This window comes from Ovis aries, chromosome 16 (genome assembly GCF_016772045.2).
Source record: "Ovis aries strain OAR_USU_Benz2616 breed Rambouillet chromosome 16, ARS-UI_Ramb_v3.0, whole genome shotgun sequence".
Classification (NCBI taxonomy): domain Eukaryota; kingdom Metazoa; phylum Chordata; class Mammalia; order Artiodactyla; family Bovidae; genus Ovis; species Ovis aries.
The window spans coordinates 71809987-71825211 of NC_056069.1; the positions used below are offsets into that span (position 1 = coordinate 71809987).

The 15225-nt window shown below is 56.8% G+C and overlaps 1 protein-coding gene and 1 long non-coding RNA gene across 5 annotated transcripts in view; one reads left to right on the forward strand and one right to left on the reverse strand.

Moving 5' to 3' along the window:
• Positions 1 to 3395, reverse strand: part of AHRR (aryl hydrocarbon receptor repressor) — an 85934-nt gene extending 82539 nt beyond the window's left edge. For 3 of the 4 annotated variants that reach the window (XM_042234003.2, XM_042234002.2, XM_042234001.2), the window contains exon 1: positions 3279 to 3395. In XM_042234003.2, coding sequence (XP_042089937.1) covers positions 3279 to 3369 — 91 coding nt within the window. In that variant the 5' untranslated portion in view covers positions 3370 to 3395. Of the gene's footprint in view, positions 1 to 2228 lie in introns of all 4 variants that reach the window. The other variant, XM_027979965.3, reaches the window with a different exon arrangement.
• A 3440-nt stretch (positions 3396 to 6835) lies between these two features.
• LOC121816781 (uncharacterized) lies at positions 6836 to 8217 on the forward strand. Its single transcript, XR_006056464.2, has 4 exons — positions 6836 to 6930; positions 7364 to 7675; positions 7771 to 7880; positions 7981 to 8217. It is a non-coding gene; the product is annotated as an uncharacterized LOC121816781 (long non-coding RNA).
• The last annotated feature ends 7008 nt before the right edge of the window (positions 8218 to 15225 follow it).

The following is a 15225-nucleotide window of genomic DNA, read 5'->3' on the forward strand; positions in this document are numbered from 1 at the left end:
AGACAAACAACCTAATTAAAAATGAGCAAAGGACCTGAACAGATATTTCTCCCTCGAAAGCATAGAAACGGTCCACAGGTACGTAAAAAGACGGTCACATCATGAGCCTCTAGGGAAATGCAAACCAAACCCACAACGAGACACCACTCCATACCCACGGCGACGACTGCAATATTTTTAAAAAGGCAAACGACAGATGTCGGTGAGGATGTAGGGAAAATGGGTCCCAAGTGCCTTGCTGGTGGGGATGGAAAACGGCACAGCTCCTGTAGGCAGTGTTTGGGAATTTCCTCAAAAAGGGCAACACAGAGTCACTATACAACCCCGCAATTCCACTCCTCTCCCAAGAGCACGGAAAGCGCACGCTCAGAGCACACAAACACTCAGAGCATCATCACTCACAACAGCCAAAAAGCAGAAACCACCCAGATGCCCACGAGTCGACGAGCAGGTAAGCGAAACGTGGCCCACACACACTGTGGCCTGCCACTCGCCGCAAGAAGGGGTGAAGCCCTGGCGTCCTGCAACACAGATGGAGCTTGGAGACGCGACTCATTGGGACGGAAGGCAGGCCCCAAGGATGCACCCCAATTCCATGGGGAGGAAACGTCCAGAAAGTAGGTGAATGCCAGGGGCCGGAGGAAAAAAGAAGGGTATGGCATTTCCATTTGGGATGAAGAAAATGTTTTGGAATTAGAGGTGGTAGTTGCACAGCTTTGGCAATATACTCAATAAATACCACGGTACTGTAAACTCTTTAATGGTCAGTTTCATATAATTGAATGTTACCACCCTGAAAACACAGAACACAAATTTCTATACAAATGGAAATAGAGTGTCTGGAGTAGCCAGGAAAACAGGAGTGGCAGAAAAGGACCGAGCGGTGGCGGCGCTGGCGGGGTGTTCCCGGGGGGGGCAGGGCGGCTGGGCTGGGGTGTTCCTGGCGGTGCTGGGGCGGCTTCTGGGCAGGGGGGCAGCTGCAGGGCTTGGGGGGCAACAGCTGGCTTTGAAGCTGCGGGGTGACGAGTCTGAGGAAACGAGAGCTCTGGAGACGGGCTGGGGCGGGTGAGTGAGGCCTGGTGGGCAGATGCTTGGGAAGGGTCCAGCCTTCTCAGCTCACCCGGAGCCACAGCTACCAGGCCTGCCCGTCTCTGGGAAGCCAGGTCAGGGCCTCGCGGCCTGGAGCCCAGAAGGCGAGGTCATGTCATCTGAATTGCAAGGCCTCTCAATGCCGGCAGGAGAGGACTGAGCCGCACCCAGAACCAGCCCAGCCTCAGGGGACACTGGCCAGGGACGTTCCCCCGCACCCGAGAGGGGCTGGGCACCCAGAGACCCACTGAGCCCCATCAGGACCCAAAGCGGTGGGGGGCTGACCTGCACCGGCCCCAGGAGACCCCTCCCCAGCGCCACCATTCCCTAAACGAGCCCACGGCTTGGATCAGGGGTGGCGCGGGGTGGGGGTGACAGGGAAGATGAGCCGGGGGGACACATCGAGGGGGTGGTGCTGACCCCTCACTTCCCTCCGTACAAACCCCCTCCAGCAGCAGGACTTGAGATGGATCCAGGCTCCCCAGTGCAGGCCTCCCCCAGCGTGCCCACAGCCAGCCCACAAAGGCCCAGGATGGTAAGGTCCTAAAAACGCAAGTTGTGGCAAAAAGCACCAGAGCAAACAAATACACTCCAGGCACCCCGTGAAGGGTGGGAGAGGAACCCCGGGATGCCGCTGTTCCCTGGAAGAGCCTCGTCGTGCCTCAGTGCGGGCTCCATTTTCCTGACCACTTGCAGACTCTCTCAAACAGATGCAGCCCTGGCGGGCCTGAGCCACCCTCCCCAGAAACGCACCGCCGGGCAGTGTGGGGCCAGCCTCCCGGAGCTCGGAGCTGACTCGGCTACTCGGAGGGATCTGGGCTTTCCCAAGACCCTTTCATGGTAGAAATAATAGTTGTCCACTTCATAAAATACACATAAGCAGAAAACAAAAATAAAAGAGCCTCCCACACCACAGAGTGGTGCCCACAGCTCCTGCCCAGCGTGTGTGCCCGTCCACCTGGCCGCCCCACTCTGGGGCCAAATCAAGAAGTGGACAATGCCCAAGGTCCAAGTCCAAGCTCTGCCCAGGACCACCCCGAAGTCCTCCCGGGCACACAGACCATAGGCGTGGTCTGCTGGCCCCAGCGGCTGGAGCTGGCACAGACTGCCCTCCCCCCCGGGGACAGAAGGCCGCTCACCTGCCCACGAGTGGGTCCTGAGACCACCGGGACGGGGCTTGGGCCCAACAGGCTGCAGAAGTCAGGCTGGAGGCCCTGATGGCGGATGCTGGGCGGAGACCCGCCAGGCACAGGAGCCCGCCTCCGCCAGAGGCCCCTGGAGACGGCCTGGGTGGGCCGGGCTGCTGACCAGGCCAGGAGAGGTCCAGTCACGACCGTCGAGTACCCGGAGCGAGGGGGCAAGTGCCCAGGGTGCGCTCTCACGCCTCCCGTCTGCACCCGGCCCCTTGAGGGTCAGAGCGTGTGGCCGGTCACGCACAGGCCCCACGTGAGTCACCGGGCGGGCACAGCTGGAGACCCGCTGGACACTTCCAAGGGGGCAGCCTCTGGCCCCAGCCCCTCAGACCAACCGGGAGACAGACAGAGGAGCCCCAGGGCTAACCTCCCAAGGCCTCTGGCCTCGGACCTCTGACTGGTCACCTGCCCTGTGGGCAGCCCAGTGCCTTTCACAAAGTGCCCACAAGCTGGGGATTTTCCACCACTCAAAATAAGACTTTAGGGAGAAAAATTTTCTTGGTGCCACTAACTGAAGCCCAGCGAATTCCTGGAACACATGCCTTCAGCCTTATCCAGTGTGAGAACCAAGGCTGGCGCTCCCTGCCGGGAAGGAGGGGGCTGAGCTGCACACCCCCAGCTCTGGGGCCCCCCACTCTCACCAGCTGCCTTGGGGAGGGCTCAGGGGTTCAGTTCCAAGTCTCCCCCCAACCCCTAGCATCTGCCCGAAACATTTCCTAGGGAAACTGGGCCAAGAGCTAAGGGCAATTGGCCCAACTCTCCCAACGCCGGGGGAGGGGGCTGTCTGACGCACCCAGGTCGGGAAGCTGAGTGACCACGAGCAATGGAAGTCCCTCGAAAGCTCCTGTTTTATTTTTAGGTGAGCAGCTGCCGGTTGGACCCCCGGGCCTGGAGACTTGAGGATGGGGTGAGTGGAGGGGGACCCTTGGGGAGATGGCTCTGCGCGCGGGTCTCCGCCGCGGAGCCCGAGCGGCGGAGCGCGCCCGGGGCACTTACCCGGCCGGCGGGGCGCGGAGGCTCGGGAGCGCCCGCGGGAGGCGTCCGCCGGGGCCGGGAGCTGTGTTGGCACGGCTGCCGGCGCTCGCATCTCAGGGACCAGGCGGCGGCTGCGGCCGCGAAAGGACAGCTCCACCCCGGCACGCGAGCCGCCCCGCCCCGAGACGACCGGGCCCCGGCGGCGGCAGGGGGCGCGCGCGTGCACCCCGCGCGGTCCGGGTCCCCGGGTCGGCTCGAGCGTCCCCGCCCGGGGCGTCCTGCCCCGCGCCCCTCTCTCCCCGTGGTCCCCGAGTCCGAGCGAGCCACGGCGGGCTGGGGCCCTGCGCCTCCCGCGTCCTCGCGGAGCGCTCGACGCCCTGTCGCCTCCAGGCTGCGCTGTGCCCCTCGGGGCCCGCATGCTCCCCGCGGGAGCCCCGGACTCTAGTCCTCGCCTCCAGTCGCGGCCCCCTTCCGCCCCGCCAGCTGAGGCCGGTGGGCACCTAACCGCGGTGAGGAGGTGCAGGGTCCGAACTCCCCTAGCCGCTGGGTCCCGGCATCCGGATCAGAATGTGTAACGTAGCATATCCTGCTCTACCTGCTTCAGTGGGGTTATTGCTAAAACCAAAGGGTCTTACAGTTTAAAATATTAATATAGTACTTTTAACCTCGCACCTTCCAGGAGGAAGTCTTGATCCGGACTTTTCTGGTTCACGGGAGCTAAGGCCTCCAGCCGACCCTTCCCATCTTTCCCCCGCTCCTTCCCTCTCTTCCACCCTGACCCTCCTACCCTCCCTCCATCTTGGTGGACATGTCCGGACTTTGGAAGGCCCGCTTTCCCTCACTGGGTTGGAGCTGCATATCTGGCCCAGAGCCTCCCAGACATCCATGAATCTCACCTCACACCCTGGGTTCTCCACAAAGTCTGAAGGGTCCCCGGAGACCTCGGCCCAGGGGCCTCCTTGTGTTGCTCGGCAATCCGGACCCTCCCCGGTCCCCAGGGAACCTCGCATTGTCTTCATGCAAGCCTGCAGCCAGCCCTGATCCCACCCCCACCCAGAACCCTGGTCCCATCCTGACCTCACAGACCACAGGCCTCAGGACCTTGGCACTTGCTCCTGCTCCAGGAAATCTCTTCTGCAGCTACTGGCAGGACTGCGCTCTGATCCTCTGTCCTCAGAGAGAACATCCACCCCAGATCAAACCCTGCTGTCCATCTCCTCTGCCTTTTACAGGGCCTATTCTTGCCTGAAATCACACAGATGTTTCTTGCTCCAGTGTCTAATAGGCAAACTCACCAGGTCCATTCACTTCTACCTGAGGAAAAGCAGAGTCCCCACTCCAGAACAAGGACTCAAAGTGTCAGCTTTTATTATTACTGTTTTATATTACCTTTTGACATGGAGCAACATGCAGCTCTGTGGCTGTGTTTTTTAAGCAGTTAGAATCAGCTGCTGTATCTTGATCCAATTTTTGTAAAGTGTGTTGTGCGCAGAAAGACTCCGGGTGCATAACTCAGATCACAGGCAAACTCTCATTTCTTTCCCTTGTAAAAAGTCCACAATTGCTGATTATTTTGCAGAAGCACGGAGTGCTTTTGAACTACTTTCATTGTTTTCCCTTTTTGTTAAAAAGAAAGGGAAAGCACGCGTAAGACGTTGGGAGGGTACATCTCGGACAGCAGGGGCAACAGGGTCCCCTCTGTGAAGGCCACGCCTGTAGGGGGCCCTCAGAGCAGGATGGAGGGTGGAGATCCCTGGGTGGGTGACAGAAGGACACGGAGCTTTGTTTACAGAGCCCGGCATCCACTGTGTCCCCTCGAGCTTGCTGCCCGGGCATCATTCCTACGCACCCACCAGCCCCCTGGGGAGCCCGCCTGAGTGAGACACCTCAGCGCGTCTTGCTGCCTCTTCCCGGGGCCTCCCTACGCCGAGCACAGAGAAGCCAGTGTCCACGCACCGCCCCCGCCACTCCAGCCTCCCGTCGGCTGTGCCTGCCCCAGAGCCCACGGCCTCTGCAGACCTGGGGGCGTCACTGGGACTGAACACAAACAGGGCAGCCCTCCCAGGGCGGTGCCTCCTCTGAAGCCCCTTTATGAGAGCCCCCGGGTGCATTCCCACCGTGAGTGGGCATTCCCACCTGGGCAGTGTTTCCAGGAGGCCAGCAGGACACAGTCCACACAGACCGTGGAGACACACGGCAGCTTGTGGGTGCCCTGTTTTATTCACCACCGTGTGGAGAAGGAAATGGCAACCCACTCCAGTGTTTTCTCCTGGAGAATCCCATGTACAGGCGAGCCTGGCAGGCTGCAGTCCGTGGGGTCGCTGAGAGTCGGACACAACCAAGCGACTGAGCAACGTGCCCACCCTGCCCACCGCCCCCCGCACTGTGCCCCTCTGGGGCTGCGACTCGGGCGGGGTTCTCTTCAGAACCTCCCCTCCCTCCACACCCAGGAACCCCAACTGCAAATAGGCTCCAGGTTGCTGAGTCTGCCCTCTCTCCCCGCCCTCCTTGCCCCGGCAACGAAGGTCCAACCAGCCAGGGACAGACTCCTCTTCCTTAGATCATTTGTCCTCCTAGGGTGGGAGGGTAGCCACCACCTGGCAGGGAAGAGGCTTGGGAAAGAGACCACCCCCAGGTGCCTTCGCTGCTCACTGGGTGTCTGCGTCCGCGCCCCAGACTTGCCGTCCTGGGAGGTGGGTGACCTGACGGCTACGCGAGCCTGAGCGCCATCCCTGCTGTGCGGCCCGCTCCAACCTCCCCACCTCCCCAGACGGCCAAGGCCTCCTCGAGGGCGGACGGGGTGTGCAGTTGCTCTGCAGGTGCCCAGCACAGGAGCCAGGCCCCCCGGCCCGGGGGACAGCATGTTGCCCAAGCAGCCCTCATTCAGGGCTGCGCTTTCTCTGTCCCCCCGCGAGGGGGGGGAGCCCAGAGTGCCGCAGTGCCCCCTCCCTGCCTGAGGGCCATCCCGGAGTGTGCCTAACTGAGTGTGCCTCCCTGAGTGTGCCTCCCTGAGTGTGCCTCCCTGAGTGTGCCTGAGTGTGCCCAGTGTCCAGTGCACGGCCAAGCAGAGCTTCCTGCTCCAGGGCACAGAGCAGACGAGGGACTGTGCCCTCCGGCCTGGCGGGGGGTCAGGATCCCCAGGAGCCCTGCTTGTGAAGAGGGTGCAGCCAAGACCCCCAGGCTCCGCCCTCCCCTCCTCTTGCTCCAGGATCCTTCTGACTGGAATGCTGTCCGGTGTATCCTTCAGCTTCAGGCAGAGGCCACCCCTGCCTCCCTCACTCCTGACCTTTGGGTTTTTTGTTGAGGGGGGCCAGGCAGCAGGAACTTTCATCTATTAACTTCACCCCTAACCCTAACCTGCTACAGCCTCACAGCCCAGAACCAGCCGCTGTGGGGACAGAAGGGAGGGGGAGGGGGAAGGAAGAGGCAGGGGGAGGGTGGGGAAGGGGGCGGGCGGGCGGGGCGGGGAGGGGAGAGAGCAGGGAAGGGGAGGGGAGAGGGAGGAGGGCAGGGGAGAGGCGGGGCGGGGCGGGGGGAGGATGGGCAGCTCGCTAGAGCCGCTTCCTTTGTTGCACAACCCGCTCCCCAAGAACGATGACTCACTTGGGTTTCTTTGAACCTGCCTCGTCCCCCACATCCTTTGGTGTCTGAGAAGCGAGCCTTCCGCAGCTCCGTGAGTCAGGCCGCCTCAGCCCCCCGCCCTGACCCCTCAGGCCCCGCTCCAGGCTCTGTCCACCGGGGACCGGCCCCTTCTCCTGCAGGAGCTCCCCCGTTCCAGGGACGTGGGGGGCCTTCTCAGAAACTGCCCTGTCGGGCTGAGGGCGGCTCCGCAGAGTTCCCTGCTCCTGTCTGCGCCCGCGCTCCCCTCCAGTCCTCCCGGCGCACCTTAGCTCTGGAAAAGGCTCTCTTCTGTTCTGAACTTCTATTCCCCACAGTTGGCTCTGTTCTCTAGCTTTTCCCTTCCAGCTGCTCTGCGTCCATTCTGTGTCATTTCTGTGACCAGAAGTGGTTCTTTTCTAACTGATGCGATGTCTCCGGCCGTCTCTGAGACTGTGGACGTCAGGAGCTCTGAGCTGTCCTCAGGTCCTTGCTCTGCCCTCTTACAGGTGCCGAGGGAACCGTCCCGCGCTTCTCACAGAGGGAGGCACTGCTGGGGTGGACAGAGCGCTGGGCCTGTTGGGCAGTGCATACCTGTGGGTGCTGTCTCAGGGGGTGGCTCCTGCTCAAGGGCGGAGGGGCTCCCTGTTCAGGGAGCCCTCAGCCACCCCCTGCCGCTGCCCCCCTGAGCCCCACCAGGCTCTGGGGACACGGACTGCCAGCTTTCCCCTGGAATTTGCCCTTCCTGGGTTCTGGGGGCAGACGTTTACCTCTCTGTTTCTGTGCGTTGCTGGAAGCTAGTCTGCACCTCTGTGAACCAGGTGAGGGCCGAGCACAGCCGGGCTGGACGGGGCCTGGTGGGAAGAGTGGCTGGGTCTGACGGGCCCCCTGTGCACCCACCTCTGCATGAATACAGCAGGGCCAGGGCACCCTTCCGCCAAACCCCAGCCTAAGCACCACTTACCACATGACCTTGGCCACATTATGGGTCCTCGCTGAGCCTTCACTTTCTCATCTATAAAACAGGTAAGTATAGACCAACAAAACAGCCCAGAAACAAACCCTCACACTATAGTCAGGGATGCTTGACAAGGGTGATGTCTTTGCCTTTAAATACACTGTCTAGGTTTGTCACAACTTTCCTGCCAAGAAGCAAGCGTCTTCTAATTTCATGCCTGCAGTCACCATCCACAGCGATTTTAGAGCAAGAGGAAGAAACCTGTCACTGCTCCCACCTTTTCCCCTTCTATTTGTCATGAAGTGATGGGGCCGGATGCCATGATCTTACTTTTTTAAATATTGAGTTTTAAGTTGGCTTTTTCACAGATTATTAAGGAAATGCAAATAAAAACCACAAATAAGATATGATCTCACACTTATTAGGATAGCCACTGTCAAACATTGCTCAGTTGCTTCAGGTCAGTTCAGTCCAGTCGCTCAGTCATGTCCGACTCTTTGCGATCCCGTGGACTGCAGCACACCAGGCTTCTCTGTTCATCACCAACTCCCAGAGTTTACTCAAACTCATGCCCATTGAGTCAGTGATGCCATCCAAGCATCTCATCCTCTGTCGTCCCCTTCTCCTCCTGCCTTCAATATTTCCCAGCATCACAGGCTTTTCCAATGAGTCAGTTCTTTGCATGAGGTGGCCAAAGTATTGGAGTATCAGCATCAGCATCAGTCCTTCCAAAGAACACCCACGACTGATCTCCTTTAGAATGGACTGGTTGGATCTCCTTGCAGTCCAAGGGACTCTCAAGAGTCTTCTCCAACACCACAGATCAAAAGCATCAATTCTTTGGCGCTCAGCTTTCTTTATAGTCCAACTCTCACATCCATACATGACCACAGGAAAAACCATAGCCTTGACTAGATGGACCGTTGTTGTAGTAATGCCAAAGTAATGTCTCTGCTTTTGAATATATTATCTAGGTTGCTCATAACTTTTCTTCTTACATTAAAAGTAAGCGTCTTTTAATGTCATGGCTGCAGTCACCATCTGCAGTGATTTTGGAGCCCCCAAAATAGAGTCTGACACTGTTTCCACTGTTTCCCCATCTATTTCCCATGATGTGATGGGACCAGATGCCATGATCTTCGTTTTCTGAATGTTGAGTTTTAAGCCAACTTTTTCACTCTCTTCTTTCACCTTCATCAAGAGGCTCTTCAGTTCCTCTTCGCTTTATGCCATAAGGGTGGTGTCATCTGCCTATCTGAGGTTATTGATATTTTTCCCAGCAATCTTGATTCCAGCTTGTGCTTCATCCAGCCCTGCATTTCCCATGATGTACTTACATAGAAGTTAAATAAGCACGGTGACAATATACAGCCTTGATGTACTCCTTACCCTATTTGGAATCAGTCTGTTGTTCCTTGTCCAGTTCTAACTGTTGCTTCTTCTTGACCTGCATACAGGTTTCTCAGGAGGCAGGTGAGGTGGTCTGGTATTCCCATCTCTTTCAGAATTTTCCACAGTTTATTGTGATCCACACAGTCAAAGGCTTTGGCATAGTCAATAAAGCAGAAGTAGATGTTTTTCTGGAACTCTCTTGCTTTTTTGATGATCCAGCAGATGTTGGCAATTTGATCTCTGGTTCCTCTGCCTTTTCTAAATCCAGCTTGATCTGGAAGTTCATGGTTCACGTATTGCTGAAGCCTGTCTTGGAGAATTTTGAGCATTACTTTACTAGCATGTGAGATGAGTGCAATTGTGCTGTAGTTTGAGCATTCTTTGGCATTGCCTTTCTTGGGATTGGAATGAAAACTGACCTTTTCCAGTCCTGTGGCCACTGCTGAGTTTTCCAAATTTGCTGGCATATTGAGTGCAGCACTTTCACGGCATCATCTCTTATGAGGATTTGAAATAGCTCAACTGGAATTCCACCACCTCCACTAGCTTTGTTCGTAGTGATGCTTCCCAAGGCCCACTTGACTTCACATTCCAAGATGTCTGGCTCTAGGTGAGTGATCACACCATCGTGATTATCTGGGTCATGAAGATCTTTTTGTACAGTTCTTCTGTGTATTCTTGCCACCTCTTCTTAATATCTTCTGCTTCTGTTAGGTCCATACCATTTCTGTCCTTTATTGTGCCCATCTTTGCATGAAAAGTTCCCTTGGTATCTCTAATTTTCTTGAAGAGATCTCTAGTCTTTCCCATTCTGTTGTTTTCCTCTATTTCTTTGCATTGATCACTAAGGAAGGCTTTCTTATCGCTCCTTGCTATTCTTTGGAACGCTGCATTCAAATGGGTATGTCTTCCCTTTTCTCCTTTGCCTTTAGTTTCTCTTCTTTTCATAGCTGTTTGTAAGGCCTCCTCAGACAGCCATTTTGCTTTTTTGTGTTTCTTTTTCTTGGGGATGGTCTTCATCACTGCCTCCTATACAATGTCACGAACCTCCATCCACAGTTCTTCAGGCACTCTATCAGCTCTAATCCCTTGAATTTATTTGTCACTTCCACTGTATAGTCATAAGGGATTTGATTTAGGTCATACCTGAATGGTCTAGTGGTTTTCCCTATTTTCTTCAATTTACGTCTGAATTTCGCAATAAGGAGTTAATGATCTGAGTCACAGTCAGCTCTCGGTCTTGTTTTTACTAACTGTATAGAGCTTCTCCATCTTTGAAGAAGATACTTAGTCGTGTCCAAGTCTTTGTGACCCCATGAACTGCAGCACACCAAGCTTCCTTGTCCTTCATCATCTCCTGAAGTTTGCTTAAACCCATGTCCATCGAGTCGGTGATGCCGTCCAACCATCTCAGCCTCTGTCACCCCCTTCTCCTCCTGCCTTCAATCTTTCCCAGCATCAGGGACTTTCCCAGTGAGTTGGCTCTTTGCGTCGGGTGGCCAAAGGATTGGAGCTTCAGCATCAGTCCTTCCAATGAATATTCCAATGACTATTCAGGGTTGATTTCCTTTATGAATGACATCATGGTAATCGAAGTAGATGCCCCGACCACTAACGCCAAAGAAGCTGAAACTGAACAGTTTCATGAAGACCTAAACTGTGGGAAACTCTTCAAGAGACGGGACACCAGCCCACCTGCCCTGCCTCTTGAGAAAGCTGTACGCAGGCCAGGAAGCCACAGTTAGAACTGGACATGGAACAGCAGACTGGTTCCAAATAGGAAAAGGAGTGCGTCAAGGCTGTATATTGTCACCCGGCTTATTTAACTTCTGTGCAGAGTACATCATGAGAAACTCTGGGCTGGAAGAAGCACAGGCTGGAATCAAGATTGCCGGGAGAAATATCAATAACCTCAGATAGGCAGATGACACCACCCTTATGGCAGAAAGTGAAGAGGAGCTAAAAAGCCTCTTGATGAAAGTGAAAGAGGAGAGTGAAAAAGTTGGCTTAAAACTCAACATTCAGAAAACGAAGATCATGGCATCTGGTCCCATCACTTCATGGGAAATAGATGGGGAAACAGTGGAAACAGTGTCAAACTTTATTTTTCTGGGCTCCAAAATCACTGCAGATGGTGACTGCAGCCATGAAATTAAAAGACGCTTACTCCTTGGAAGGAAAGTTATGACCAAACTAGATAGCATATTGAAAAGCAGAGAGATTACTTTGCCAACAAAGGTCCGTCTAGTCAAGGCTATGGTTTTCCTGTGGTCATGTATGGATGTGAGAGCTGGACTATAAAGAAAGCTGAGCACCGAAGAATTGATGCTTTTGAACTGTGGTGTTGGAGAAGACTCTTGAGAGTCCCTTGGACTGCAAGGAGATCCAACCAGTCCATTCTAAAGGAGGTCAGTCTTGGGTGTTCTTTGGAAGGACTGATGTTGAAGGTGAAACTCCAATACTTTGGCCACCTCATGCGAAGAGTTGACTCACTGGAAAAGACTCTGATGCTAGGAGGGATTGGGGGCAGGAGAAGGGGACGACAGAGGATGAGATGGCTGGATGGCATCAGTGACTTGACGGATGCGAGTCTGAGTGAACTCCGGGAGTTGGTGATGGACAGGGAGGCCTGGCGTGCTGCGGTTCATGGGGTCGCAAAGAGTCGGACACGACTGAGTGACTGAACTGAACTGACTGGTGAAGACCTATGAGATCTTCTAGAACTAACACCAAAAACTAGTCAAAACATAAAAATTGGCAAAACATAAATGTTGCAAGATATGGAGAAAGTGGAGCTCTTGGCCACTGTGGGTGGGAATGCAAAATAGTGCAGTCAAGTGGAAAACAGATGGAAGTCCCTCAAAAACTTGAGCATAGATCTGTCACATAACCCACCACCTCTGGGGATCTGCCTGAAGGAAGTGACAGCACGGTGCCGAGGAGGAGCCTGCTCAGCCAGGCTCCCAGCAGCAGGTTCACGACAGCCAAGGACTGGAAGCAGCCTGAGTGTCCACCAGCAGGTGAGGGGTGGGCGCACGGTGCTCCACTCACACGTCTGACACAGGAAGGAGAGTCCCAGACAGGCTCCAGCGTGCGTGAGATCTGAGGACCCCGTGCTCAGCGACGTGCACGCGTTCCGGGAGGGCAGACCCTGCAGGACTTGCTCACACAGGGGCCCAGAGGGGTCGGGCTCCTGGAGAACGGTGGGTGGCAGGTGGGGGCGGGGACTCAGTGTTCACGGGGACGGCGCTCCAGCCTCACAGGATGAGGGGTCACACGGAGGGTGGTGTGAGGCTGCAAAACACTGAGTGCACTTCATACCTGTGAGCTGCGCTCGCCAGTCCCGTCCAGTCCCGTCGAGTCCAGTCCAGTCCAGTCCAGTCGCTCAGTCGTGTCCGACTTTTTGCGACCCCATGAACCGCAGCACGCCAGGCCTCCCTGTCCATCACCATCTCCCGGAGTTCACCCAAACTCATGTCCATTGGGTCGGTGATGCCATCCAGCCATCTCATCCTCTGTTGTCCCCTTCTCCTCCTGCCCCCAATCCCTCCCAGCATCAGAGTCTTTTCCAATGAGTCAACTCTTCTCATGAGGTGGCCAAAGTATTGGAGTTTCAGCTTTAGCATCATTCCTTCCAAAGAACACCAAGGGCTGATTTCCTTCAGAATGGACTGGTTGGATCTCCTTGCAGTCCAAGGGACTCTCAAGAGTCTTCTCCAACACCACAGTTCAAAAGCATCGATTCTTCAGTGCTCAGCTTTCTTCACAGTCCAACTCTCACATCCATACGTGACCACTGGAACAACCACAGCCTTGACTAGACGGACCTTTGTTGGCAAAGCAATGCCTCTGCTTTTAGCTGTGCACTTAAAACTGGTTAAAATGGTAAACTTTTCATTATGTACATTTTCACCACCGTACAACAGGTAAGAATCTCTGCCTTTACCCATCTTCCCAAGAGGTCCATTCAGCCTCTCACACAGGCTGGCTTCCTGGAGCCTGCAGCCTGGACACCGATGACACCCTCACGCGTGCCCTGGCACACTTCCACGCTCACAGTCACCCTCACACTCGCCCTTAAGGGGAGATGCAGTGATGCGGCCATGCCACACACTGCTCCTCACATCAGCTCCGCTGCAGCCCCCGACCCCCCACCCTGGGCCCCCGCCCGCTCCCCCTTTGACCAGGCTCGCCTGGACTGCGCAGGTGGCTCCCCCAGCTGGCTGTGGTGATGGGCGGTGACCGGGGTGGTGACCGGGCGACCATCCTCTTCGTGGAGAACTGGGCTAGGAAGCTGGATGAGAACAGTGGTGTCTCGGGCACATCCATCATGTTCCTGGGAGACAGATAGGGAGCTGGGTCATCAGCTCATGATGCCCGTGGAGGAGGAGTGTGAGAGCAGGCAGCCAGGGGCAGGGGCTAAGTGACCAGGCTAGAGGCAGCAGATGGCCTGGCCCCCTGCACGGCCCCACCCTGAGCCCCCCGAGGCTGGACCGGCTTCCCGGTAGCCCTTCCTCTGCCCCATCCCCGAACCGACTCTCAAGGGCTCCAGGCTGGCCTGAGTGTGGAGAATCCTGACAAAGGAAAAGCCCCAGAGCTGTTTCCATCCTCACAACCGGTGACCCGATCCCTCGGGTTTCTCTGCTGCTTCTGGAAATTCCACGCCTGCGGTCAGGGCTCGGGTCTGGGTGAGACCCAGGGTCAGGCGGCCCTCCAGGCGGCACAGCACCGCCCCCGTGTGGCCAACTGGTGCTGAGACCTTTCAGGTGTGGCCCCGGAGGGCAGGGGTCCCCATCTCCCTGTGTGAATGCCTGGGCAGGGCTTGGGGGCCCCCAGCCCTTAACCCACCTGCCTCTCCCGCGGCAGCCGCACCGCCAGCCCACACACACCCCCACCTGTATGTGCACTGGTACAAACCCGAGTCCGCTGAGAGGGTCCGTGCAGAGCGTACGCCAGCCCACCGCACCTGTGCGCCTGGACTGCCCGTGTGTGCCCCTCCCGCCACCCGTGTGTCTCCACCACCCATGTGTGTGCCTGCTCCAGCTGTGTACGGCGCCACCCGAGCACATCTGTGTCACATCAGACCTCTTTGCAGTTCACGTCCCTGAATCAGGGGACATCCCCAATCACACGAGCACAGGTTCCTGCCTACGGCCGACCTGCACTGAGAGCAAGCAACTCAATGTCCGCTCTGTCTGGGCACAGGCCCCAGGGATCTCCAGAAATTAAAGTCAGGCTGTGCACTGGGCAGGCTCCTCAGTGAAGCTGGGAATTGCTGTCACCCCAGACCAGCTTCAGAGATCCCGGATCCTGGGGTCCGGGGGGAATCCAGGGCCTAAGGTCCTGCAGGGGTGGGGGTGGGGAGGACAGAGAGGCCAACATGAGATGGTGAGGGGCCCACGCCACAGGGGCCCCAAGCGCGAATGCGGGGTGCCCGCCCTCGCTCTGAGCATGCGGTCTGTGCTGGCCAGAGCTCATGGGGTAAGCAAGCATGGCGCCTCCCAGGGCAGAGGGACCGTGCTGTCCACACTTCCATCCACTGGGGACCAACTATCCACACCTGGGGACCCTCAGGGGAAGTGGGCCCCACTGTCTCCACCTCCATCTACTGGAAAAGCTCCAGGGGAAGTGGGCCCCACTGTCTCCACCTCCATCTACTGGGGAATCACCAGGGGAGAAGGGGCCCACTGTCCACACTCCGTCTACTCTGGAACCTCCAGGGGAAGTGGGCCCCACTGTCTCCACCTCCATCTACAGGGAATCTCCCAGGGGAAGTGGGCCCACTGTCTACACCTCCATATACTGGGGAAACTCCAGGGGAAGTGGGCACACTGTCTACACCGCCATCTACTCGGGAACCTCCAGGGTAAGTGGGTTTCACTGTCTACACCTCCGTCTATTGGGGAAACTCCAGGGTAGGAGGGGCCAACTGTCTACACCTCCATCCACTGCGGAACCTCCAGGGGAGGGGCCCACTGTCTACACCTCCGTCTACTGGGGAGTCTCTAGAAGTGGGCCCGC